The sequence below is a fragment of the Abramis brama genome (genome assembly GCF_963993115.1).
Source record: "Abramis brama genome assembly, chromosome: 21".
Lineage (NCBI taxonomy): Eukaryota > Metazoa > Chordata > Actinopteri > Cypriniformes > Leuciscidae > Abramis > Abramis brama.
The window spans coordinates 27,225,563-27,250,466 of record NC_139983.1 but is presented as its reverse complement, the minus strand read 5'-3'; the positions used below and the strand labels follow the sequence as shown (position 1 = coordinate 27,250,466).

Sequence of the window (24,904 nt, the reverse complement as noted above, 5' to 3'; positions counted from 1 at the left end):
ATCTAATATTTATATTTTACTTTTAGTGTTGTCAAATCGACTAATTGCATCTAACATAAAAGTTTGTGTGTGTGTGTATGTATATATATAGACCTACACACATATATTATCTATAGACACACACATATATTATATATTTACAAACTTTTATGTTAGAAGCAATTAATCATGATTAATTGATTTGACAGCACTATTTATTTTATTTGAGATTTATCTCAATTAACAATCAAATGTTTTTTTTTTAAATATATTTTAATTTGAATTCTCTGGCAATTACTAACAACCGTAGCATCATAGTGGTGACTGGTTGTGAAACAGCATTCATATTTTACTCATAAATCTTTTTGTTAATTATTATTTTAAAAAACATACTCTTAATTAAGAGCATAAATGCTTCACCACACCTGGATTATGACTTGACATTTTTTTGCGATCATTCTTAAAAAGCATTAATAATGCAGATATTCCCACATGAATCATAGCACGTGTTTGATGAGTCGGCCTGGGTTTGGGTGTGTTTGATGGGCGGTGTGGTTGTTTGGGTGGAGAATGCACTGAGGGTTACACACGTGCTTTGGGGTGACATGTGGCTCCAGATCTGTCGCATGGGAAACTGGTGTGAAAGGAAGACTGGGTATTTATGGAGGCTGAGGGTATTGGGCATCTGTTTAGCACTTTAGGAATAACATGGGCTTGAGGTAAAAGGAATTTGAAAAATTATGTGCAAAAGTTTGGGGTCGGTAAGATTTTTTAAATGGTTTTGAAAAAAGTCTCTCCCAGAAAGAAGTCTCTCTTGCTCGCCTATATATATATATATATATATATATATATATCATAATTTGTTTTAATTTGATTTAAACATTTTAAAAGCCCTAAAGCACACTTGTGTAACTGGACTCTACTCATTTAGCCAAGGCCATGTGACAACTATAGCCCAGTCTCATCTCACTGATTTTAATGTGGTAAATGCTATAATTTTCCACTTTTCAGTCATTTAAAACCATTGTTTTATAGCTAGTATTAAGGTTTTGTCCCACCTAGTCAACACAGCAGGTCCCTGCTTTGCAAATGTGCTAAAACAGCAAACTTACTGACGCTGTAACACTGACACACAAATGAACGTGAATACGCTTGACTCTGCAAGACTCACATTCCTCTCACTGAAATCAGCTGTTGGCAGAGAGAGAGAGAGAGTCAATATTCAGTTAGATGTCAAGAGGCACTTTCACAATACTAGTCAGGGGTCTGTCTGTTTGACTAGTAGACTAAGCAATTTAGAGATTTATGGAAGTCAACAGGACTCGGTTGTGTGTTACTGTGAACGGGTGTGGATTCTGGAAAGGTGCACAGTTGCTCTGCTCAGTGCTGAGACTGACTGATCAGTACGAGGGAGAAATTACGTGGACACGTGGTTGAGGCAAAAGCCTGTAAGAGCTGGCAAAGATCTGAGTCTAAAAAAAGACGTGGTGACACACATTTTTGGGTGTGTGGAACAGTGATGTAAACTAGTCAAAAATGTAATTCTGCCATTTAGTGACCTCAACCCAAACAAAAAGAGAAGTGTTGTAAGCACGACTAGGACCTGCCAATATCATTCACCCACTGATTTCCACTAGTAACGGTCTGGCAAGTGTTGAAGAATCCCTATTCATGCGAAATGAAAGGAGTTATTGTTGGATGTCTTTCACATTCCCGTTGAAGGATGTAAAAAGGAAGAGCCAGTGGCGGTAAGTAAGCAGACTAAAGCCCCTGCCAGCAGCGCTGCTGAGCCAGACGGCCCCGTCCACATGGTGACTGACAGGTTTCCTGACCAATGAGAAAAGCTGTCAGAATGAAGCGCTTGAAGGGAGACCTGCGAGAGAGGGCGGGGCTATGCAAATACAGCGCGGTGCTTTCAGAAGGATAATAAGAGATGCGCTCCAGCTCTCAGCCATTGGTCGGATTGAGCGCGTGCAAGACAAACCTTGTGAGAGAATCCAGTTTGAATTCACCATGGCTTCAAAGTGCCCTAAATGCGAAAAGACTGTGTATTTTGGTAAGTTTGAGTTTATGTTTACGTTTCTGGTTTATTCTGTAGGCTACCTCTTTTTAAAACTCATTCACCGTTGTTTTGGTATGATGAATGACATCCACGTTGTAGCCTATAATCAAGGAAAGCGATAATTTGTTTAAACAGGTGTTGATAAAACCGATTTATATTGCTGAGGGTTTGTGATAGATCGCATAAATCACTCGCAATTAGGAATCTAGTTTTACTTTCTAGTGGCTTACTTGCCCGCTTTCAATACTCTCCAAAATTAACACAATCTTGAACTTACTGACGAGGAGATGCGGCACCTTCCATGAATACGGTACACTTTGGTCTCCCATGACTTTTGCAAAGCATTACAGGGACAAATTCTATGCTTTTAAGATGTGAGGAAAACAATTAAACATTATTTTATTAATAATTGTGTCACACAAAATTAACTTTGTATGAAAAGTAACTAGTTGTAAACAAATCAAATGTCTGCATCCTCCCCACTGACACTTGGCCTGTTCCACTTCAGACGTCTTGATCTAACAATTAAAATCATGGCATTTATTAAACTGAAATTCAGTTAAATGTAATAAAACTGTTTAATTAACTAATTTTACTGATCAAATGTGTCCAATCATTTAACATATTGTAAGGGAGGAAAAAATCGTTTTTTATTTTATTTATAAATTGTATGTTATTTTATATTTTTAAGAATTTAAAATGTTTATATTTATTTATACATTATATTTATTCTTGAATTAGTTTTATACATTTCATTTTTATATTTATTTAATGTTTTATTTTATGTGGAAAATTGCAAAATCTCACAAATCATGGATTTAAACTGTATTTAGACATGCAATGTTGCATATTCAAATTAGTTTTTGTGGTTGATGATCATCATTTTCTGAAGGCTATTCTCATCCTTACCCGGACCATTTGTTGAGAAATGAATGCATCATTTTTTTAAGCTTTTTTTGGCCCTATTTTGTACTCTATTTGTGGAAAGTACCATATGTAAAATTAAATATGTAAAAATAAACTTTGAATGTCAGCTTTTTACTTTCAGACTGCTGAGTGCAATAGCAGCCAGTTTATATTCATACAATTTATTGCCCACTTAATAAACAGTTGTGTAAGTCCTGTCTGCAGTTGTTACAATCATCTTTTTTTTCCTCTCTTTTTTTTTTACATAAACTTTATGTTCCACTCTCTTGGCCATGATGGGCTATTTTTATAAACACTAAAATGAAAGCTTGAAAGTTGCTGCTGTACATAGACTTAAATGTTTTCTTTAATAATACAGCATGTGGCTTTTGTGGAAGTTTGGGGAGCTGAAAGATGTGTAAATGACTTGCCTCTTCTCTTCATTTATACCCATTTTCTAGTCAGCATTGATGTCTGCTCAATATATACATCTCAATCCATTAAACGGTTGAATAGCCTCTCTCCCACTTGACCTTATCATCCCTGCTCTCATATTTATAGGGTTATTCATCAGTGCATCAGAGCCTGTGTGCTGGAAACTGAGATGATTATTCAGCTCTTATTTATGTTATATTAATCTGTGTGTCAACCGAAAAGCCATAACACACGACCAATAAAGCCGTCGGGTTGTTTTGAATCGATGGTGTGAGGGAGGTGCTGTTATATAAAAGCATGTGCAGCTCTTTCCATGGCTGTGTGTTTAGTGGGTGGGCAGAGATATCTCTTTTGTTAAAAGCTGGTTTCAGCTTCAGGGACAAGATTTCACAATGGACATCTTAGACCCAGCAATATGCAAAATGATAAACATGACATAGATCAAATACAAAAATGAACTATTTTGTTTAAAGGGTTAGTTCACCCAAAAAATGTTGTTTCAAACCCGTAAGACTTTCGTTCATCTTCGGAACACAAATGAAGATCTTTTAGATGAAATCTGAGAGCTTTCTGTCCCTCCCTCCACTACCACTTTGACGCTTCAAAAAGTTCATAAAGAGATCGTAAAACTAATCAATATGAATTGAGCTGTTTAGTCCAAATTTTCTGAAGAGACTTGATCACTTTAAATGATGAACAGATTGAATTTAGACTTTTATTCATATACAAACTTCCTTGACCGTCAAGGAAGTACAGTTGAGCTTCTGTTTATGTTCACTGGTCCATGTTTATATGTGAATAAAAGCCTAAATTAAATCGTAAAAATATTTGGACTAAACCGCTCAATGGATTAGTTTTACGATCTCTTCATGAACTTTTTGAAGTGTCAAAGTGGTAGTTGCGTAGCTGTCAATGGAGGGACAGAAAGCTCTCAGATTTCATCTAAAATATCTTCATTTGTGTTCCGAAGATGAACGAAAGTCTTACGGGTTTGGATCGACATGAGTGCGAGTAAATGATGGCAGAATTTTCATCTTTGGGTGAACCCTTTGAGACACAGGTTCTTAAGTCATTATGGCTGGGTGCAATTTGATGCAATATTTGATAGATGTTTGTTTTACCATAAGGGAGGAATCAGAGCTGTGTTGCACATGTTGCTGACGCCACATACAGTGCTAGTGGTTCATGATGCCATAGTCCAGAAGAAAGGACAAAGCAGGGTTTCACCCAAGACCTCGGCTTACGTCACGAGGGAGCTGTTTGAGATGCGGGTGACTGTGCTTTTATTAGACTCACGTTGAAGCCAAGACACATTCCATACAGCTGTGGAAGAGCAAGGGTGCGGTTCTCCACTTCTGGTTGTCAGAGTCAGTCCTTTCCTCTGAATATGAAAATGTCACCGAGTGGAATATTTGAGGGTGAAGGTGAAGGCTGCATCCAAATCCACAGTCTAGACATGGAACGAGCGGAAAACAGTTTATGAAATAAAAATATTTAATCAATTGTTTTATTTATTTATCATAGTTTATATTCAATATAAAATGTGAGTAATAATTATTAAATAATTTGAAAAGATCAGTATTACCAAATTCAGTTTTTTTTTGTGCAAACGCAGCTGCTCCAGATGCTATTTCCAAATTGAGTTTGTGGGAGTCAGTGCATGTGTTCCTGTAAATTCCTTCCTGACTATATCCTGTTTCAAACCTAATTGGTAAGCCACTGTATTGAGTGGAAACTTTTCAGTTGAACCTTTTATTCATTTATTGGACAGCTGGTAGCAGATGCTGTGGGTTTTCTTGTTTCTTGTTTCTCGCATGCAAATGTGACGCATGGAATCAGTGCTTTCCCATTTTTCATACTTTGCTTCAATGAAAATGGGTGGAACATTTGAATTTAAGTCTGTTTGAATCTGTATATTCTGCAAAATAATTATTATCTGCATTATATCCATTTCTAGATCTGTACACACACATTACACAACACACTTTTAAAAGCAATTATGCCTATAAAAACAAATGCAGCTATGTAGGTAATTCCTGCAACATCTTTCATCTTTTTTACTTTTCTCCTTTTGAAAGCTTGCACTCATTCTTGAATAGAAGTGAAGAATGCTTTCTTTCTTAGATGCCAAGCACATCAAAATGTGAGAGGGCATCTCCATCATGTCATCCTTTGGTTTTAGTTTAGATGCAGACAGAACTCATTGTCCTCCTGTTGGTTTAATGGAAAGTCAACCCTCATTATTCCTTTTTATCTATTTTTTTCTTTCTCTGTCCCCAACTCTTACCGTCTCTCATGCACTTTTACCGGCTGTGTCCATTATAAAACCCTGTGTCTTCCAGATGGCTGCCCCACAAGCTGTTTGAATGTGCAGAATCTGTTACATAATGCCACTTTTTGCCTACTGTTTAGGGGCATTGCGTAATCTTGGGAGTCAGAATTGGGGGCCATTCTCCTTGTCTGTCAGGATTCCTGGCAGGCATGAACCTCCACCATAGTTGCAAGATGTTTTTTTGCTCTTGTAGCAAGAAGAAAGACCTAAGCCATCATGTAATTATATTTGTGTTTTATGCTAGTCTTTAAACTCACATTATTCGGATTCGACCTACCCGAAGGCCTATAATTTGTCTCCATAAATTTGCTCTACCTGGAGGCACATCAAGGGAAATTTAATGCTGCTGCTTGTATTTTTTCCCCTCTAGATTGTTCATAAATCAACCCATGCATGTATTATTAGAATTTATTTAAATAAAAAAATCTGAATTATAACTGGGCGAATCTTACAAAAAAAAAATGTCTGGGTCAGATTTCACCCCTAAATCAAAAGGCAAAAAAACAAACAATGTTGTAGCATAATTAAAATGATGCTTATTTTAGGACCATTGTTTTTGTATTTTTTTGTATTGTGATTTAGTTTCTGGGCTCTATTTTTATGACAATTAACATTACCCCCAAATTCCTATTAAAGTAAGACATCCAAATGTTGTTTTTTTCAGCATTTCTTATTATTTTCCAATGCCGATTTAGATTTGTTTTACAGTATTACAGTTAAATTACTGTATTTACAGTGTTTTTTACTACTTAAATCAGCATGATTTAGCCTACAAGTCAGCACAGAAAAGGCAGCCATAGTAAATTAAATTGAAATATTTAAGTATTATATACATATTTTTCATATTATGGTAATGAATACTGTTGCATTAATGAGAACTAAACTGAGAAATGGGCTTAATTGTCATGAGAAAATTACAATGCAAAAGATCCCCTTGTAGTCAATAATTTTATCCCTTAAAACTCATCTTTGATTAACAAATTGTTGTAACAAATAACGTAAAAGTGTGATCGTCAACGAGTGGATCTCTGAGCTGGTGTGAGTGGAGGCGGGGCTAATTTGCATATTCATAGAACTGCATTTACTAAATGAGGCAAGGGTGTAGTTACATTCAAGCTATTTTAAGGCATTTTTTCAAGGAAAAACCGTTTAAATATGTAATTTTAGTAGTTTGTGGCGTCAGAAACACCAGCGATTTCAAACCTCGTTTTTGAGACAGTCTTTGGTTCACTGCAGATTTAAGGAGAAAATACTCAGCAATGGTGTCGACTTATGAATGTACACATGGTTTGTCTCAAAGCATATTAAAAACGCCACATAGACATATAAGCAACATTAAAAGCTTGATTTACACCACAAGGGGACTAGTTTAAGCAACAATTTCCTACTTTTGATTTTGGAATACAACCTGATCCTGGCATGTTTATGTTAATAGGTTTCATGATATCCACACAACCATTGAAATGTGTGGATCACTGATCCAGGATCAGTAGTGTTTTTATATTGACTATAATAGGGAAACTGTGAGGCTGAGCTCCACGAGGCAGCATTGATTTGTACTGACAGCCGTGGGCACCACAGTAGCAGCCCTACATTACATGCAGCTCTCATTCAGGCCAGACAACTGAAAATCATGAGGTTGCTTAATTTATATCAAGAGGAAACTGCGCTAGACTGAAGAGACCGACATCTTGCCGTGCCTTGCGTCAGCAGAGCCACATCTGTACAGCATGGGCCTAAACCACACCCAGCCTTTCCGCACTCCTGTTAGGAAATTCACAAGCCACTGTAAATTGGAAAACCAAGCTCGCAATCAGACGCCTATTGAGATTTGTTTGGAGAAGGAACTGCCATTTAAGGAGTTGATGGTTACGGGCAGCGTCTCAAAGAAAGGCACTGTTTGCCACCATAGAAGAGTAGGGTCATTAACAGAGCTACAAAACATGCTTTGAGCGCAGAACATGCTATTTATAGTCTGAAAAAGCTAAGGATCATGGGAACTAACCACAGCAATCATCTCCCTGGTTAACTGAGCCAGGAAGTGCATGTAATGATTTTGTGTACATTTGACAGCATGATTTGACCCAGTTTTATCTTGGTTTGCGTATGGCCTGCAGGCCCTCAGGTGCAAGGATAGCGGGTCAGGCTGTAATCAGTGACTCGAAGAAAAGCGCCATGTTGGACCCAGATGGCGCGCATCATGTTGCTTTTGCAGTAGGAGAGGATACAGTCAGGGAGAGAACGGGTTCATTGTAGTGCTCTCTGAGCAGATGGGTCCACATTATTGGCTGCTGAAGTGGAAGCAAATCTGTCCTTGCCTTTCAAATTGATTTCCATGTGTACGACCACAGTGAGTAGAAAGATATATAACACATGTCATTTTGCCAATCGTTTGAGTCCTAATCGGTCAGGGACTTGCATGGCTGGTTCTTCAAACCAAGTACAATTAATATCAAGCCAGTGCCACCCATTGACTTGTAATCATATTCTTTATATATATATATATATATATATATAATATATGTTTTGCTTTTTCAGTTCTATAAAAATCATTTTTAACATACAGAAAGTGTCTGCTGAGGATAATGGAGTAGGTTTTAGAGTGCATTCCTGCTGCGGAGCCCGTAGGGTGTTCAGCTGTGTAAATGTTGTTGAGGCCTAGTGCTGTTTATTTGTGATTACATCTCAGGCAGTGTCAGCATATAACAGACCTTCCTTATCATTCTCTCCTTGCATATTATGCACAATATTCTAAAGAAAATGTTTGTCTTCATAATCTTTAATCTAAAAGAATAACAAATTGGAGTTAACTATTAGCTCTAGAAATCAGTGTGATATTTATTTTTGATAATAAATGCAAATAATATGACAAGTTTTCAATATCAAGAAATATAACAAACTGTTTTTGTACAGCTAAAATAAATGATAGCGGCTAAAACATGCAGATATGTAAGTTAATAATGTCCATGCCCACTCAGGTGGATACATTTTCATTAGCTTAAACCCACCTAACTGACCCTTCGCTAAATCCCTCTTTAAAACTACTTACTGAAGCCATAGCCTTGTGGGTAGCGCTCTGACATATAGCGTTTGGACATCCGAGTTCAAGTCCTGGCATGTGGTCCGTTCCCTTCTGTTCTCCTATTACATCCTGTCATTGCTTCAACTGCCTTATCAATAATAAAGGCCCAAGTTTTATTGACTAATTCTACCTTAACAACTTTTGTTGTCCTTCATTTTCATAGTGTAAGTCTATGGATTGTTTGAACGTTTGGATAGTTTTTATGGAAATTATCCAAAAATATGTTAAAACATTGTTGCCAGCTTATAATAGACACAGAATGTACCCAGAGAGGATAAAAGTGGCATTTTTTTTCAGTTCATCTTACAGCTCTCTTACAAAAGGGATGTTCTGTAAAGCTTGTCTGAATTAGCAAGGAGGTGGAGAGAAGGGTCAATCACATCAGTTTCAAAAATGATAAGCCATGATGGCTAAAGAGAGACGCTAATAACTACGAACACGGTGTCCCTATGTTCTAGAGTGATAGAGGCATTATGTTGTGCCTAGACAAACTTAATAAGAGTGATTAAATGGAGACTGATGTTGATGCATCTCTCTCACGGCTTGAGTTTTCTGGCAGTGTAGGACTTTTTGAGAGCCTCTTCTATTCTGGAACAACCCCAGGATATTGGGCATGACATGTTTACAGAGAAACCTGTTTATGCGACATTAGTTTCATAAATATTGCTCTGTATTGTTGACTTCATTAAATCTCATGTGACTCTCGTTGGTTAGAGAGAGTTGTGTGTTGTGACTGATTTGCTTTTGAAATGATTGCTGACTGCATAGTGTAGTTCCATTAGCCCACATCCAAACCTGCTGAGATGGCACAAGCTCATTCGTGTGAAGTCGCTGAGGGTTTTGTTTACTCTCCCTTCGCGCCCCAGCCAGAACACATTAAACGAACCTCCGTGTTGCTCACGGATCAGTTGACCCGATCCGTGGTGTTAGAAGTGTTGTCATCTGATTTAATTGTGGGAGCAAACTGAGGGAAAACACACAACCCATGGCTGACAGATGTTACCTCTACAGACATTACCGGCAGGACTAAAGAGATTATCTCTGCAATTCAAAACAAAGCACTATGCTGCTTATCTGCAATCAGGTGTACGTATTGCACTCTTAACCTCTGCTTGTGCTCATTAGAGCTGGTCATTGGGAGGTATTGCAGCCTCTCGTATAATCTTACACAACCGCCCATTACGGCTCTCATGCATCTACGCCTCGCATCCAAGGTAACCTGACTCTCTAATGAAACACTCTCTGGTCTCCCGTGTCTCTCCGGTCGAATGGATCCCCTCAGGGACGTACGAGATGACAGTGCTGTTAGGATATCGCTATAGCCGTTTCTGTTGGAAAGCAGAAACCAGGCTTGCAATTTTTTTTCTGCGGACAAAGCTGCTTGTAAATATACCACCCAAGACACTGATTTCCTTTGGCCGTAGTAAAAGGATGTGTGTTAGACTGTGACTGGAGGTCGTCCAGGGGTATTCTGCTTGATGAGCGATTAGTGATTCCCTCCGCCCACGCCAAACAACACCAATAACTGAAACGGCTTCCCAGCAACCTCACACTTGTACAACAACAGAAGCCCTTTTAATGGCAGCTCTGTTCATCTGCACTTTGTCAACCACCATGTACACACACTTATCGTTGTGTAGTACTCACTGGCTTTGGCTTCTTCCCTGTGGAGACGGTCTCTCTCTTTATATCCAGTTGAGCCATTGCCTGTGAAATCACACTTATGTTGGATTAGCCTCCTGCTGTAAATCAGTGATTTATACTGTCTGGGCCTCTGTTTCTCCAATGTGAGCTTAGAATTCATTTATAGGGTTACATTTATAGTACATAACGATTTAAAAAAAAAATAGTTTTGTACATGTTATATTTCTGCATGAAACCATTATGTTAGTTAGCTATATCAATGTGCACAGGACATCAATGATTCCTTAAATCATGTGTCCGGGTAAGGGAAGTTGTGCTGCCACTTTACTAGCCAATCAAATTTATAATGTTATAAGACGTAAAATAAAATGTTAAAAAATCCTGCAGACTCAAGAAGGGACCCGCAGTTTATAGAGACCAGAACTTGAGGGTGGACTAATTTGACTTGGGCCAGTAAAGGCATTGATATACCCACGGTATCTAAGTTGTTCGCTTAAGGCCCCGATATATACTTCAAGCGAAATCAAAAAACGAACTGCTGTGACATAATTTCGAACAAAATCAAGCCAAAACAAACTTCGTTTGGAGTTTGTTTTGGGAGTTCAAAACAGCTTACCAAAGCGAATATTCCGGAAAAGTTTGCTTCAGTCGGTAAACACCTTTGTTCTACCATTGGTCCATTGCGATTACGTAATGGGTAGGTGTGGCTCTGAGTGGCTCTTCTTTCAGTTGGAAATCTTTTCCGCTTCATTTCTCTTCCCGAGTCCGTTGCGATCAGACGTCCGTGAGTGAAAACATGAACATACTAGAGGAGCTGCTTAAGTAGAAAATGAAGTTGTACTTCTGATGAAACGAGACACTGACACTGTTTTTCATGTTTAATACGGTAAAGCTGCTTGATTAAGCAATTACTGAATAAAGTGATTTTTTATATATATATATATATATATATATATATATATATATATATATATATATATATATATATATATACACGTGACGTGACTTTACTAGAGTGCAGAATTGCAGAGCTTGTGCAAACATATCCACATTGCAATGATCAGATGCTTTTCTTATGCTTTATTAAAAAAAGCTTGGTGTTTTCTCAATTTTGTTGTGTTTATTTGTTACCGAGAGGAAAGCATGCAGCACATATTTACATATTCATCTAACGGTCGCTCTCAGCAGTGTGGGCGGCATGAGATGATCGATAACAGTATATCGCTGATCATGTATTTTGAACTTCCGATTTACCCCTAAACAAAGAATGAAAAAGAACTTCGCCGTGAGTATATCTGGGTATATCTAAAAGAAGTTTGAAATACCTTTGCAGCAGTATACTGTTAGCGAACATCTACATGTCCTGGAGATTATCACACTTTTTAAAGATCCATGCCCACACATTTCAAATTGTTCCTTTGCCTCCATATGTGGATATAGTTGGGTATCTAAGTGAAGTAGGAGTTCTTGCTTTACTTTAGCTGTAAAAAAAACTCCTCCACTGATGGTGAAACTGATCTCTGCTATACTGACCTAGACCCCCCCCCAAGAGACGGACTAAGAGGGCTGTTAAACAGACTGAACGAAAACAATGCTTTTCCAGGCGGGAAAGCAAGGAAGGAGAGGAAAACAGGAGGAAATGAACTCTTCTCTCCAGCCGATTGTGCCCCTTTTTGATAAGCGAAGGTGTTTCCTCCAGAGTGAGAGAGTTGTCCCAGCAGGCCAGTGTGTTATGCATTGTCTTGAGAGCGAGGTATATAAATGGAAAGAGTAATATTAGGTCTGGGGAAGTCTCCCGGGACCCTCCTGAAGAAACAGGACAGAGGGGGAAATGGAGAAGTGGGTCTCTGTACTAAATGTCGTCACTTAGCTGTCCAGCTGTAATGGCCCCCTGCCACTGCATTTCCTTGTGTTGCACGTCAACACATTTCTGCTTAGAAATAAAACGCTGTGACCCGGACCCCTCATCATGAGGCCAGTACTTTTCATTGTTTTTATGGAATATGATCTCACATTGATTGTCAAAATGAAAATGCACAGACCAGCAAACATCCTCAAAATATAAAGCTAGCCTGGCTCTGAAAACTATACAAATCCACCATTAATAATCTTGTGTGGAGACTCTCGCTCACTTTTGCCTTCACGACAGGGAGAGGCTCTTTGTTTTAACCTTCTGAGGAAATGCACAACATACTTTGGTACATACTTTTAGGATTGTGGATTCTCAGACAGGAATTTTCCATGGCATATTCATAGCTAATCAGGAGCTGCAGGCATTCATATTTGAGTGGAAGGGAAACTTACAGCATAAAACTAGCTTCAAAATCCTTCTACACTGTTTAGATAAGAGATTCTAGGGTGTGGTTACGGGCAGGTTCACTATCAGCAGCAACACAATATTATCACAAATTCACAATGTGGCGCATATACTGCTTTCAAAGTTGCATACTCCCTGAGTAATGCATTTTAAATGAGTACTTAAAACCATTTTAAAAAGTGAGATCTATATAGAATGACTGTAACCTGGATATTCGTTGTGTCATTGTCATGTGGCCTACCAGTGAGTTGCCTCACTTCACTTCCATTCACAAATCCTCTCCTGTGGCCTCTTGGGATAGTGAAATGTCCATTGGGTGCACACCTCAGAATCTCGCCAGTAGTAGTATTTCATCTACTATATAGTAGGGAAGAATGCATTCAGATATAGCCATAGTCTATTATAATAAAAAAAAGTGAAAGTGGCATGCATGGAATTTGCCTGTATTTAACCCATCCAAGTTAGTGCGCACACATTAAGAGTAGTGAGTAGTGAACACACACACACACACACACACACACTGCAAACCATGGACACACACACCCGGAGCAGTGGGTAGCCATTTTTGCTGTGGTGCACAGGGGGCGATTGGGGGTTAGGTGCCTTGCTCAAGGGCACCTCAGTTATTTCCTGCCGGTATTGAGAATTCAACCCAAATTATGTGTCTCATTTGAAATTCTAAGACAAGCATCACTGTTATTGCTACTCCGAGTTAGGGATTTGAACAAGCACCTAACCCTAAGTTTTAACCATTAGTGTTATGTACATGAATTAAACCTCAAATTCTGAGCTGAAAAATCCCATAGCAATGCCTCAATACCGTAGTAACTCTCTAATAATTACACTGACTTGGCATCCACTGACCAACCCTAGTATTGGACAGGTTTTTCATGTGCAAACTCACATTTTCTTATCAAAAAGTGTAAAAATCAATCTTTCTCTCTTTTTCATCTCCCAGCTGAGAAGGTGTCGTCACTGGGGAAGGACTGGCACAAGTTCTGTCTGAAGTGCGAGCGCTGCAGTAAGACCCTGACAGCGGGTGGCCATGCTGAGGTAAGACTCACTACTAGATCTCACACTACCTCTTTGCAGTCTAGTTGGGGAAACTCAAACTCCAGCAGCTGAGTATTGACTTTATGACACTGCACGTTTCCATCAGAGGATCAGTGCTCTATTTGAAGAGTCCAGCACCAGGACTGATGCCCGTCATGTGGCATTATGTCTGTCGGGTGCTAGCGTGACATAATGTTTTAAGAGGTAGTAAATATGAAACAATCATGAAAATACAAAAGCAAACCAAACCGTCACAAAGCCTATTCCATGCTACAATAAGCATTTTCCCTTCTTTTTTGTTTTGGAAAGCTGTTGTAATCGTGCCTCGTGATTGTGTAATCGTGAATCTTGCCTCACTCGTTTTCAGTGATTTGTTGAAAACTTGCTGGACAGCTTTGTACGTCCTGGGTGTTCCTGTGTGCATGACTGTGAGCCAAATTAAATTCTCCGCGACCTTCCAGCATCCTGTTACATCACACTGTGATGACTGTGTCTAGATCGGAATGGCAGCAGAGGGCAAAGGACAGGGCTGTGATGTTTTAGAGCCAGAGGAATTGCCGTCATCATGTTGCCTTGAGTCTGTATTCCACAAGGATAAGAGTAGGAAACAGAAGTGTTGCATTTACTCCAGGAAGAGTCACACATAGAAGGAATTCTCTCTGTAATCTCTGTGTAAGCATATTAACATCCTCACAGCTCACATTAGCCTAAATGTGGATGTAGGTCAGGTTGCCATGTTGAGATTTCTGTTGGTTGTTACATGGTACGGGAATGAAGATGGGTTTGTGAAGACGGGTAAAGCACATGTACATTTCTCTTTAAGACCATTGACTGAAGTTAAGATGATCACCCCTTAGTGTCCTCAATGGATTTAAGCAGGGTAAAGTGAGATGATTTATGGGAATAGGGGTGGATGTGGTTCTTGTTTCTGGGAAAAGTGTGGGCTGGTGAGCTGCTCTATATGACCGGTGAGAGTTGACCAGTGAGAACTGTAATGGGAGCTGGTGGACTAAGTGTTGTATCTGACTTAGACATCACACCCACAGACTATTCACTGTCCATCTAATGCATATTTCACACAAAAATGTTCTCAAAACAGCAAGATCCGATCTTGATTTTGCAATTTACAGGAGTCAAGATGTGTGCATCAGAGGCGCTGTTTACACCTGGAATTAAGATGCGTTTTGGTCGATCGGATCACAAGTAGAAGAGGCAGACACATTCCCGTTTACACCTCGTGTTTTAATCCGTCTCTTTTATCCACTTTCAACCACTTCTGTCTTGATTTCTTTAAGGGGAGAGTCTATGAGCAGGTAAATGTATCAGGGTTTTTTTTCAGATCAATCAATCTAATGGACAAAATAAGCTCAAGCAATTTACACATGAACGCGAGACAATGGAAAAATATATGGAGAGCAGCAGCTTTAGTTTCTGCTCTGAAAGCCGCAAGATCACGCCAAACTCTGTGAATGCATGTTCGAAATCAGAGATGGTGAGAGAACATTGTTATTGGTACGTTTTTCGTCTTCAAACCAAACTTGGGTCTTCAGCCAACAAAGTTTAAATCCTGTCTGGCTAGCACGCTTCCCATAATATTTACGCATTAGTTCGGTAGGTGGAGAGTGTACTTTTGTGGCTGTTTGAACACATTCGCCCACATGAGTGTTTACACCACAAAAGCAGTCCGGACAAATGCGTTTGACTACTTTTGGAAAAGGTCGAAAGTGGACAAGCTCAAAACGTTTTAGACCCCGTTTACACCTGTATTTAGCGTCGTCCACTTGTGATCCCATCGACCAAAACGCATCTTAATACCAGGTGTAAACGGTAAAAGTGGGTGAGCTGAAGCGATAATAACCTTAGAGACCATTGACCACCATTTGCCAATGCAGAGTGACTCCATGTGGTGATTTGCTAATGGGAGTGCAGATAGTGAAGCTCACATGATCTGCCGTTGAATACTGCAGTCTGCAGAACGCCTGCTGGCAAACTAACTAGTAATTCAGAGATTTGATGACCTCCAGTGATTTAAAACGCTGTCAGTGTAACAGCATCTTTAGGGTCTAAACTTGATTCTTTTTCAATCTGCCCGGAATCTAAACGGTCAAGATGTGCTATTGTTAGCGGTTTCACAGAAGAACTAGTCACTGGATTTGATGTTTATGAGGTTGATGGCATTTAATCTTTTAGAAACAGCTAGTATATTTCCTTGAGCACACACTTCAGATTCCCCAATAGGATCTTTGCTAGAATAAGCTGTAAAGTTGACCAGACTTTATGCTAAAGTCACATGTGAGACTAAACTTAGGAGTGTTGGTGAAGTCCTAAAATTCCCTGCTAGTCGTCAGGTTGGGCTACTACTTCAGGGTCCCGACTGATCTACACCAGAACCACCTCTGTAGTACTCCGGTGTAGCTTTTTTTGTTGCCTTTTTTAGAAGTATTAATATGTTACAACATCATCAAGTTTTCCATCATGGGAATTGAGGCGGGAAGGTGTCTGCAGTCTTTGTTGGAATGTGGGGCTCATTACGCATTTTTCTTCTTTTTTTTTTTTTTTTTCTTGCATACTTCTGTACTGGCATATGGCCAATGTTCTCTGCCCTTTCCGTTCCTTTATCCTGACCTGCACAGCTGAAACGGTCACACAGTTGCCGTCTGACGGTTCCCATGGCAACCCTTTCCCGCCATGGCCCTCACCAAAGGGGTCTGGGAGCAACTACCACTGAAGAATGATCTGTCCACAACCTTCCATATACACACACAGAGACACACTCAAAGCACGCAAAGACATAGCCTAGTAACTGCTGTGAGTGTTATCAGGGAGAGGAAACCAAGATAAGCACCGTCTGTGACATTTACTGTAGGATGGTGTACGAGCTAAACTTAAGCCAGCAAACTCGCACTCGTTCAATTGTAGTGTCTTGATTGATGGAATATAAGCCTGGAATGACTGGTTTTTATTCTGTTTTACATCCTCACAGCATGATGGGAAACCATACTGCCACAAGCCATGCTATGCTGCCCTCTTTGGTCCAAAAGGTGAGATAACACAATTAGCATTTCAAGTCGAAGTCCTGTGACATCAACATAGACCTTCTTTCATCTTTGCCATTTTTAAAAGGAATGAAAACGAGGCTGTGAGGGATAGACATACATCTCTGTTTTTGAATTGTTATGCTGATGAAACACTGCAAAAAATATCTTTCCAAGAAACTTTAATGGAACAGAAACTCCAGACAACATGAGCTGTGGAAAATTATAAGTGATCTATAGGAGCTTTACAGCTTTTTACAGCGCTATCCCTCACAGCCTCGCTTTCATACCTGTCATGGCGCTGCTCTGAATAAGGTCTATTAACATGGAACTAACTGTTCTGATCTCTGCCCATTTATATACCGTGTATTAGGTTGTGAAATGATTGATTTGACTTAGATTTTTGCTCTCTGGTACATATAGCCCATGGCAAAGAGTCTAAAAAATTAATAAATGGTTACATATAAAACATTGTTATTCTGAAAATAAAGAGTGCCCTCTGCTGGGCATTAGGAATCTTCTTTTCTTCCAGAAAGACTGGCAACTGGCAACACTTTACAATAAGTATCAATGTTATTAATGTAGGTTAATGTTAGATTATACTATTGTTCATTGTTAATTATACAGTATGTACATAGTACATGAATGAGGTGCATGATAGTGGGATATTTTCATGAATGTCTGGTTAATATGTAGGTGTGAACATTGGAGGTGCAGGATCATATGTGTATGAAAATCCCACCAACAATTCCCCACCCGGATCCACCGTGGACTCCGCACCCAAACCTCAGGAGAAATGGGTCCCAGCATCTTCAAGGCTGCCATCTAAAGGTACAAACAACAGTAGAAATCAGCTGACTTATTCTCATCTGTACTGAATGTGTAAGCAGCAACATAGAGGTTATATGCATCTCCCTTCAGCTACAAACAATTGTGTTTTAAATGTTTTGCATTATGACGTATGACAAATTACAGTTTATTTGAATCATAGAGTGAATGCACCTCTCATTTCAGCTGGAAGCATCACCACCTTCTCCGGGGAAGCAAACCTGTGTCCCAAATGCAACAAGAAGGTCTATTTTGGTATGTTTCTCTCTGTCCTAATAACATTTCATACTGTGTCTTGGATTTTAATTATAGGGAATGAATAACAGGAAATAGCTAGCAGAATAACATGTTCTTTTACGTACTTACGGCAGCTGAGAAGGTGACATCACTGGGGAAGGACTGGCATCGCCCGTGCCTGCGCTGTGAAAGATGTAAAAAGACCCTGGCAGCAGGCAGCCATGCAGAGGTGAGAGGAAAATAAAGGTTGCTTATAGTAGAAGTGCATAGATGGATGCCATGTTGCTTTTATTAATTCTGTCCATGTAAAAGAGGTTAATCAAGAATCAATTTTACATTATAAATCTTGAATAGACCGCAGGGCATCTGTGGGTCATTAGGTAATAAATCAGTTTGCTGGAAATAAAGGCCATTAACAAGTATTAAAATCTTAATTTACAATTCCTAGTTTGTTTGTTTTTGTTGTTTTTGAAAATGTTCTTTGGGAGGAAGGCTGTACAATTAGTCGTAATAAAAATGAAATCTCAATATGACTTTGTGTGATAATTACATTGTGTAAAACGAATATTACTTTTGTATAAACTTTCCTGTGTCCCCATAGAAGCCAATGAAATAATGTTTTACATACTGTATATGCATGTACACAATCAATTTTTTAGCTGATGTGCAGGTCTTAAGAAATGAAAAGGCATTGTGTATTCAGTTGGTAGTGATGATACCTATACAATTATCAATTGAATGCATGAATCGGTCCTAAAATGTGTTTTTATGTGTTATAGCACGATGGTCAGCCCTACTGCCATAAGCCGTGTTATGCTGTCCTCTTCGGTCCAAAAGGTACTGTGAGACTTTTCAACTCTAGGGGGCGCTATTGCTTCATTTTCTGATAATAATCTGGTTTCAAAATAGTGTAGTTTTTTTATTAGCATTAAAGATAAAGCAATTTTTTATCTTCTATGATCCTCTGCTTTCTTAATTACTTGATAACTGTATATGTCCGAGTTAAATTGGTTATTAACCCAGTCTGATTGACTCTTTTGGATTTCTAGGTGTAAACACTGGTGGGGTTGGCAGCTACATTTACGACAAGGAGCCCAACACGGAGGCTCAGCCTTGATTTTCAGTCTTTGGGAAGCCCAACTACACTATAACAACAGCCACTACCAGTACCTCACGCACTTTCACATATTGCCCCACTTTTTGCCTTATCACGGATCTTTCTGCAGAAAAGTGACATCACATGCTACAACCATGCCTTCAGCTCCAACTGCACCACTGACAGTCCCTTGGGCTCTTCTTATTGGTCCACTTGATAGTCCTCTACCCCGATTCCAACGGTCCGCAACAAGAGGAAAATTTGAGCTTCGTGATATACACGCACTGGTCAACATGATTGTTTCTGACTTGTCCTGCAATTAATTTAAAGATCATTTATTTAATTGTATATACAATCTTTGTTTGTGTAGTTATTACAATGTTGCATATAGCTCCCCTACAAAGGACAAAACCAAGACCCCACTTTCACAATACTGCATGTACAGTAGGACGTGTGTGTAATGTGTGTTCTAGTAGCAGATAAAACAACAGAAGTTCACTTGGGAAGCTTTGTTTTATGCAGAGGAGCCGGGCTGTTTGAAAATCCTGCTGACAGAGAGCAGAATCTCTCCTTAGAGGCTTCGTGCAGATGCTTTCAGGAGCACATCATCATAAATCTAAAAAAATATTCTCAAACCCAGATTTACTTTTTGGCCATATGGCAACATTCCTGAGTTAAAAAAAATGTAGGAGAAGTTCTTCAGGATGTACACGACAGTAAAGTAAAATTGCCAAGCTCCTATTTTTAAGAGGAGGACAGATCCTGCTCCCGGAGGGCCACCGTCCTGCAGAGTTTAGCTTCAACTCTAATTAAATACACCTGAACCAGCTAATCAAGGTCTTCCAGATTACTAGAAACTTTAGGCTGGTGTGTTGGGACAGGATGGAGCTAAATTCTGCAGGAGCAGCCCTGGACACCCCTGATTTATGGGGTAGCTAGTGGAAGCCCACAGGGACAGTTGGTGTATGATTGGTGCTTGGTGACCAAGTAGCTGCAGCTAATATTTCTGATGCCAATCTAGTACTGTTACATAACGCATGGAAATGGATTAAGGAAAAGATAAATCTTTTGTATTGTTTGTGATTAAATATTTAGATGAACCCCAGTTTCTTAAAGTGTTGAAACTGAAGTATTACGTTTCCCTTTAGTTTGTAGTAAGTTCGACTACATTCTTACTGAATGTACATTTGTACTCTGACTGTTATTGTTATTTTGATTTTTGCTGTATCAGGCCTATTTTCTTTTGAGAACTTTCTTATGCAGAGCCTGCAAGTCAAGTCCTGCTGCTTCTGTATGTTTAATCCCATAATAAAGTTTACATAGTGCTTTTCCCTCATCTTGGATTTCTTATTCTTAAGTCTAGCTGAATGTGACTGCTGTATTGAGACATGCTATAACAAGACACGAACAATTTGGGAGTGAAGGTAAATTGATGTAGATGATCTTGAATGCTCTGCCATTGTTACTATTTACTACGGTGGCCGAGAGAGCTCAACGCGCAGCAACGGAAGAAAACACATGCAAATAGAAAAAAAAAAAACCACACAAATTAAGAAAACATCTTCATCAGTTTCACAACACACGTGTGCTCCAAATACTCACAACACAACAAAATACAGAAATGCGCTGCAAAAGTTCACAACACGACCAAATACAGAAACGCGCTGCGGTTCGTCACTTATTTGGTTCCCCTGGAAACATTTCCATTGTGGTCTGTGTTATCTGCAGTGCGTTTCTGTATTTGGTTGTGTTGTGAGTATTTGGAGCACACGTGTGTTGTGAAACTGATGAAGATGTTTTCTTAATTTGTGGGTGTTTTTTTCTATTTGCATGTGTGTGTTTTTTTCTATTTGCATGTGTTTTTTTCTGTTTGCATGTGTTTTCATCATTTGCAGCCCGTTGAGCTCTCTTGGCCACCGTAATTTTCCATTGATAAATATATTTATTTATTATATCATTAAAGGTGGGGTATGTGATTCTCTTTTTTGTCCATTTTTTCTAAATCACTTGAAATCCTATTCCTAACCCACTTACAGCCACTGAGTTAGAAGCACTGAAATGAAAATTAAGCAATTTAATCATCTGTGGAACGGACAGGACTCGAAAAACTCCAGCCAATCATTTCCAAGACCACCTAGAATCATTGGACAGTAAGTTCGTCAATCAAACGGTCGTACGTGGTTTTGGGAATACTCTTGTGATCTTAGATTCCCCAGTTAAGGCTATATTCAGTCAAATTAGACCTGCTCAGTTTTGTCCGTGTATTGATTATTATTTATTATTAATAGTTTCATACATTTGCTTCAAAGAACAATGTAGAACTGTGTGAGTCTGTAGAGCATTGGTGCTTGAGACGGGTATATTTGAAAACTTTTTTCTTTTTCTTTTTTGAAAAAGCTTTTGTGAATAGAGCTTCATTCATTTTTTTTTTTTTTTTAATCTGCTTCCAAATGAGTTTCAAAATTAGTGAAATTTAGTGCAACAAAAAAAATCATTTTCTGTGACAAAAACAGTATGACTGCAATCCCAATGCAAACAGAAGAGTGGATAACCTCTACTAACAAATCAAAGCTGTAGAATAGAAGATTTATGATGCCGTGATAACTGTCCATTAGTATTCAACATGTTTAGAGCTGTGACTGTCAAACTCACACTCTTTAATGTTCTCACTGGGCCTGTGGCGTGTTTGTTTTCAGATCACAGCACCTTCGTCATTCAATGCCATAAACAGTCCCATTTTAAAGCTAACAATGACTTGCCCATCAACACTGTCACTGAATGCTGTCATCTAGTTGAAATATTGTAGGTGTGTTATCATTTCTGTTATAAAGACATTTGAAATATATATTTTTAAATGTCAGACAGCAACAAACATGGAATTAAAGACAATAACGATGGTTGTTCTGGAATTCTCTCAAACGTTATTGGATCATGTTCAAAGTCACCTGATGTGCTGATGTGCTGAAGTCACTATGAACTTTATGGAAATACAGCCACTGAAAATAGGATCATTTGGTTTAAAGTAATGGCTCAGAAAAGTGAATTTAGTTCTGAGAAAAGGTTTAACGTCATTTGTTTGCAAATGCCACTTGATATTCTGCCAGTTCGCCAATGTCGTTATCTAATGCAATTAAACTCACATTTTTTGAAGTGTGGCATAATTGTCCGGATACTTTTTTTTTTTTTTGGGCCACTGTTTATAACCACAGGAAGGGTAATAATTGTACACACATGGTATTTGACTAAGAGTCAGTTGCTGTGTGTGGAGTTTAACCCTGACATCATTGTGTAATGCATACAGTAACCATTACAGTTTCTGCCTACACCCTGAGAACTGGTAAAGCTGCTAAAAATCACCCCAGGCTGAGGTCTATCAACCACTGTGCTAATCTAAACACTGTAGTAAATTCCTTTAAACCGTCAAAACTTCCTTCTTACAGTGTAAACTGTAGCCTTTCAACAGATTACATAAATGCTGTTTTGAACATTTCTATTCATTTTCTTCATCTTCCAAATTTGGTAAGATCCTAATACTGCAGTTCTGTCTTTAACTTGACTGGACAGTGGCTGCTGCCCTACACAAGGGAGCAATTTGGTTACCAAGATACACTTCCGGTCCATTCCCAAATGTTTTAAACTCACTCAACTCCATGACTGGAAACAAACTTTTTCAAAAAAACAGCCTCTGCGAAGTGGAAATAAATAAAAACAGCCACATTGGCAACACAGTCTGGTTAAATATAGAGCATAATTTAATCATATTTGTAAGAAAGACTACTCACTTCTTTGGGGTAAAACTGTACAGTAGTAAATATTTCTGTGTGCAAAATTAAGGCTTTTCATTTACTTGTATATTTTTGAATGTGCACTGTAAAAAATGTTATGACCAATAAGTTATGACAACATATGTTTTTACATTGCTTTAAGTCATCAAAATAAGAAAACACTTTCAACTTTTTTATGTTATACAAGATTCAACTCATTTTCTTAAGTCAGTTTAATGTCATTTAAGTTGAAATGACTTAAACATCCAAACTGATTGTACTTAAAAATACAGTGTACTTTTAAATAAACATTTGCTTAATTTTCACTTAAGAATGTTTTTAATTTCCTCTTCTAGTTTTGTGGGGGGGAAGTATAAAATTCATCCACCAGATGGCTAATGTCTGCTGCACATTTCATTTCTCAACTTGGAACAGTTTGGCTATTGTCAGGCTTAGTTCATCAGCACATTGCCCAGAAATAAAGGCCAGACCCATGGGCGGCACATGGACAGAAATTGGTGGAAACACACACAAAAAAAGTGGAAAATTTTTGCACCTATTCTTAATATTATCTTTCATCGTGCTCTGAATGAGTGTTTGCTTAGTCTAAATTCTGAAACAGGATTTTCCTATACAGTGAAAAGGCCATAGATTCATCCACCAGATGTTTTTCACCTAAATAAAGGGACTGTGGTATGTGGAGTTTGAATAGGTCACTAAATTACATCTAGGACCAAAATCAGTATCAAAAGTACCTATTACGTCATCTCAGGGTTGACTGAGTTCGTCTCCATTGAATTGAATTATTTCACAGATTCCTGCTAAAAGCATTTAGTGAAGTCAAAGACTCAATAGAATGATAAGATCTGTTTTTCTGTAGTGCTCTGGAAGGCTTCATTTATGGTCTCCATAGAAAGACATAGCAATTTATGTATAGCAATAATGTATAAATCTTCCAGACCTATCCTGAGTTTTGAGGTCAAGCAAAGGTATATGCCTCTATGGAGGCCGCGAGTAGTGTGATTTTAACTTTATTTTAAAACAATTGTCGAATTGTCTAACTTTTTTGATCCACTTTAAATGTTGACTACTGTATATGGGAGTGCATTTAAAAATACATTTCTCAATGTAGAGTTTTTATAAATACCATTAATTCATAAATATCTTTAAGTTTTTTTGGACGGTTGCACCACATGACATTTACAACTTGAACTGACCTTGACACAGTCATGAGGATCTGCAGGGGTATTTTCCTGTTTTATGTTTTTGTTTATGCATATTTTGCATGTTGGTTGCACCACATGACTTTGTTGGTTGCACCACATTTTCAAGAATTTTAACTTTTTAATTAGGCTTTTTTCTTCATTATATCAGGACAGTTGTATCAACCTAATATTTTTTACTTTATGCCACAAAAAGAATAATCAAAATGAATTGTAGCCTTTATGCCTTATCAGCATCTTAGCCAAAGGGATGTTATCTATCCTGAATGAATGAAGTCATCGTTTGGCTCCCGTAGAAACTGCACATTAACTGCATGTGTTTATCCCAGATAATTAAACTGTTAAATGTCAAGACAAGGGTGAATGCAATGTCTGCTTTTAATAAAACTTTGCCGGCTCCCTATGAAGTAGCACTTTACTTGACATACAGAAAAACTCTCCGCATCTGAATACTGTAATTAAACTACTGTAAAACTACTGTAACTACTGTAATTCAACAAATCGAATCATTCAACAACTTTGACTGCAAAATCAATGCAATGTCAGTGATTTCTCTATCACTTCATTGTCACACACTTGCAAAGCCTTCAGCACTGACCTGCCTAAAACAATCTTTTATTGTATATTATCCAAGTCTCTTTCACTACTCAGTGTGTTTTCTTTTCTTTCCTCTTGTAATGATACACAGATGTGCATCCGCACTGGCATGAAAACACTTCATGTTTACAAGTCCAATTTCTTTCTTAAGCTGCAAGCGCAGCCTTGATGCCACATGTGTTACTGGGATTTGAATGTTTGGTGCATCATGGGAAATTCCCTTCTTTTTGTATTCATCTCATTCCAGCCTGCAGGGAAAAACACAATACTGATATTTAGCACTGTAAGCCCTGATTTTCATAACCTCAGCAATG

The 24,904-nt window shown here is 38.5% G+C and overlaps 1 protein-coding gene across 1 annotated transcript; it reads left to right on the top strand.

The window, feature by feature from the left end:
• Positions 1-1,886: 1,886 nt before the first annotated feature.
• On the top strand, positions 1,887-20,342 carry crip2 (cysteine-rich protein 2). The gene is made up of 8 exons (XM_084096814.1): positions 1,887-2,035; positions 13,716-13,810; positions 16,794-16,851; positions 17,542-17,676; positions 17,860-17,928; positions 18,045-18,139; positions 18,690-18,747; positions 18,960-20,342. The coding sequence occupies exons 1-8, from the start codon at positions 1,993-1,995 to the stop codon at positions 19,025-19,027; spliced, it is 621 nt and encodes a 206-aa protein (XP_083952940.1). The 5' UTR covers positions 1,887-1,992; the 3' UTR covers positions 19,028-20,342.
• The last annotated feature ends 4,562 nt before the right edge of the window (positions 20,343-24,904 follow it).

Bases quoted from the DNA above. Each gene is read 5' to 3' on its own strand.
- crip2 (XM_084096814.1), top strand. From the start codon at position 1,993: ATGGCTTCAAAGTGCCCTAAATGCGAAAAGACTGTGTATTTTG. The intron at 18,140-18,689 runs GTGAGAGGAAAA...TATGTGTTATAG, and splicing joins CAGCAGGCAGCCATGCAGAG to CACGATGGTCAGCCCTACTG. The intron at 18,748-18,959 runs GTACTGTGAGAC...TTGGATTTCTAG, and splicing joins TGTCCTCTTCGGTCCAAAAG to GTGTAAACACTGGTGGGGTT.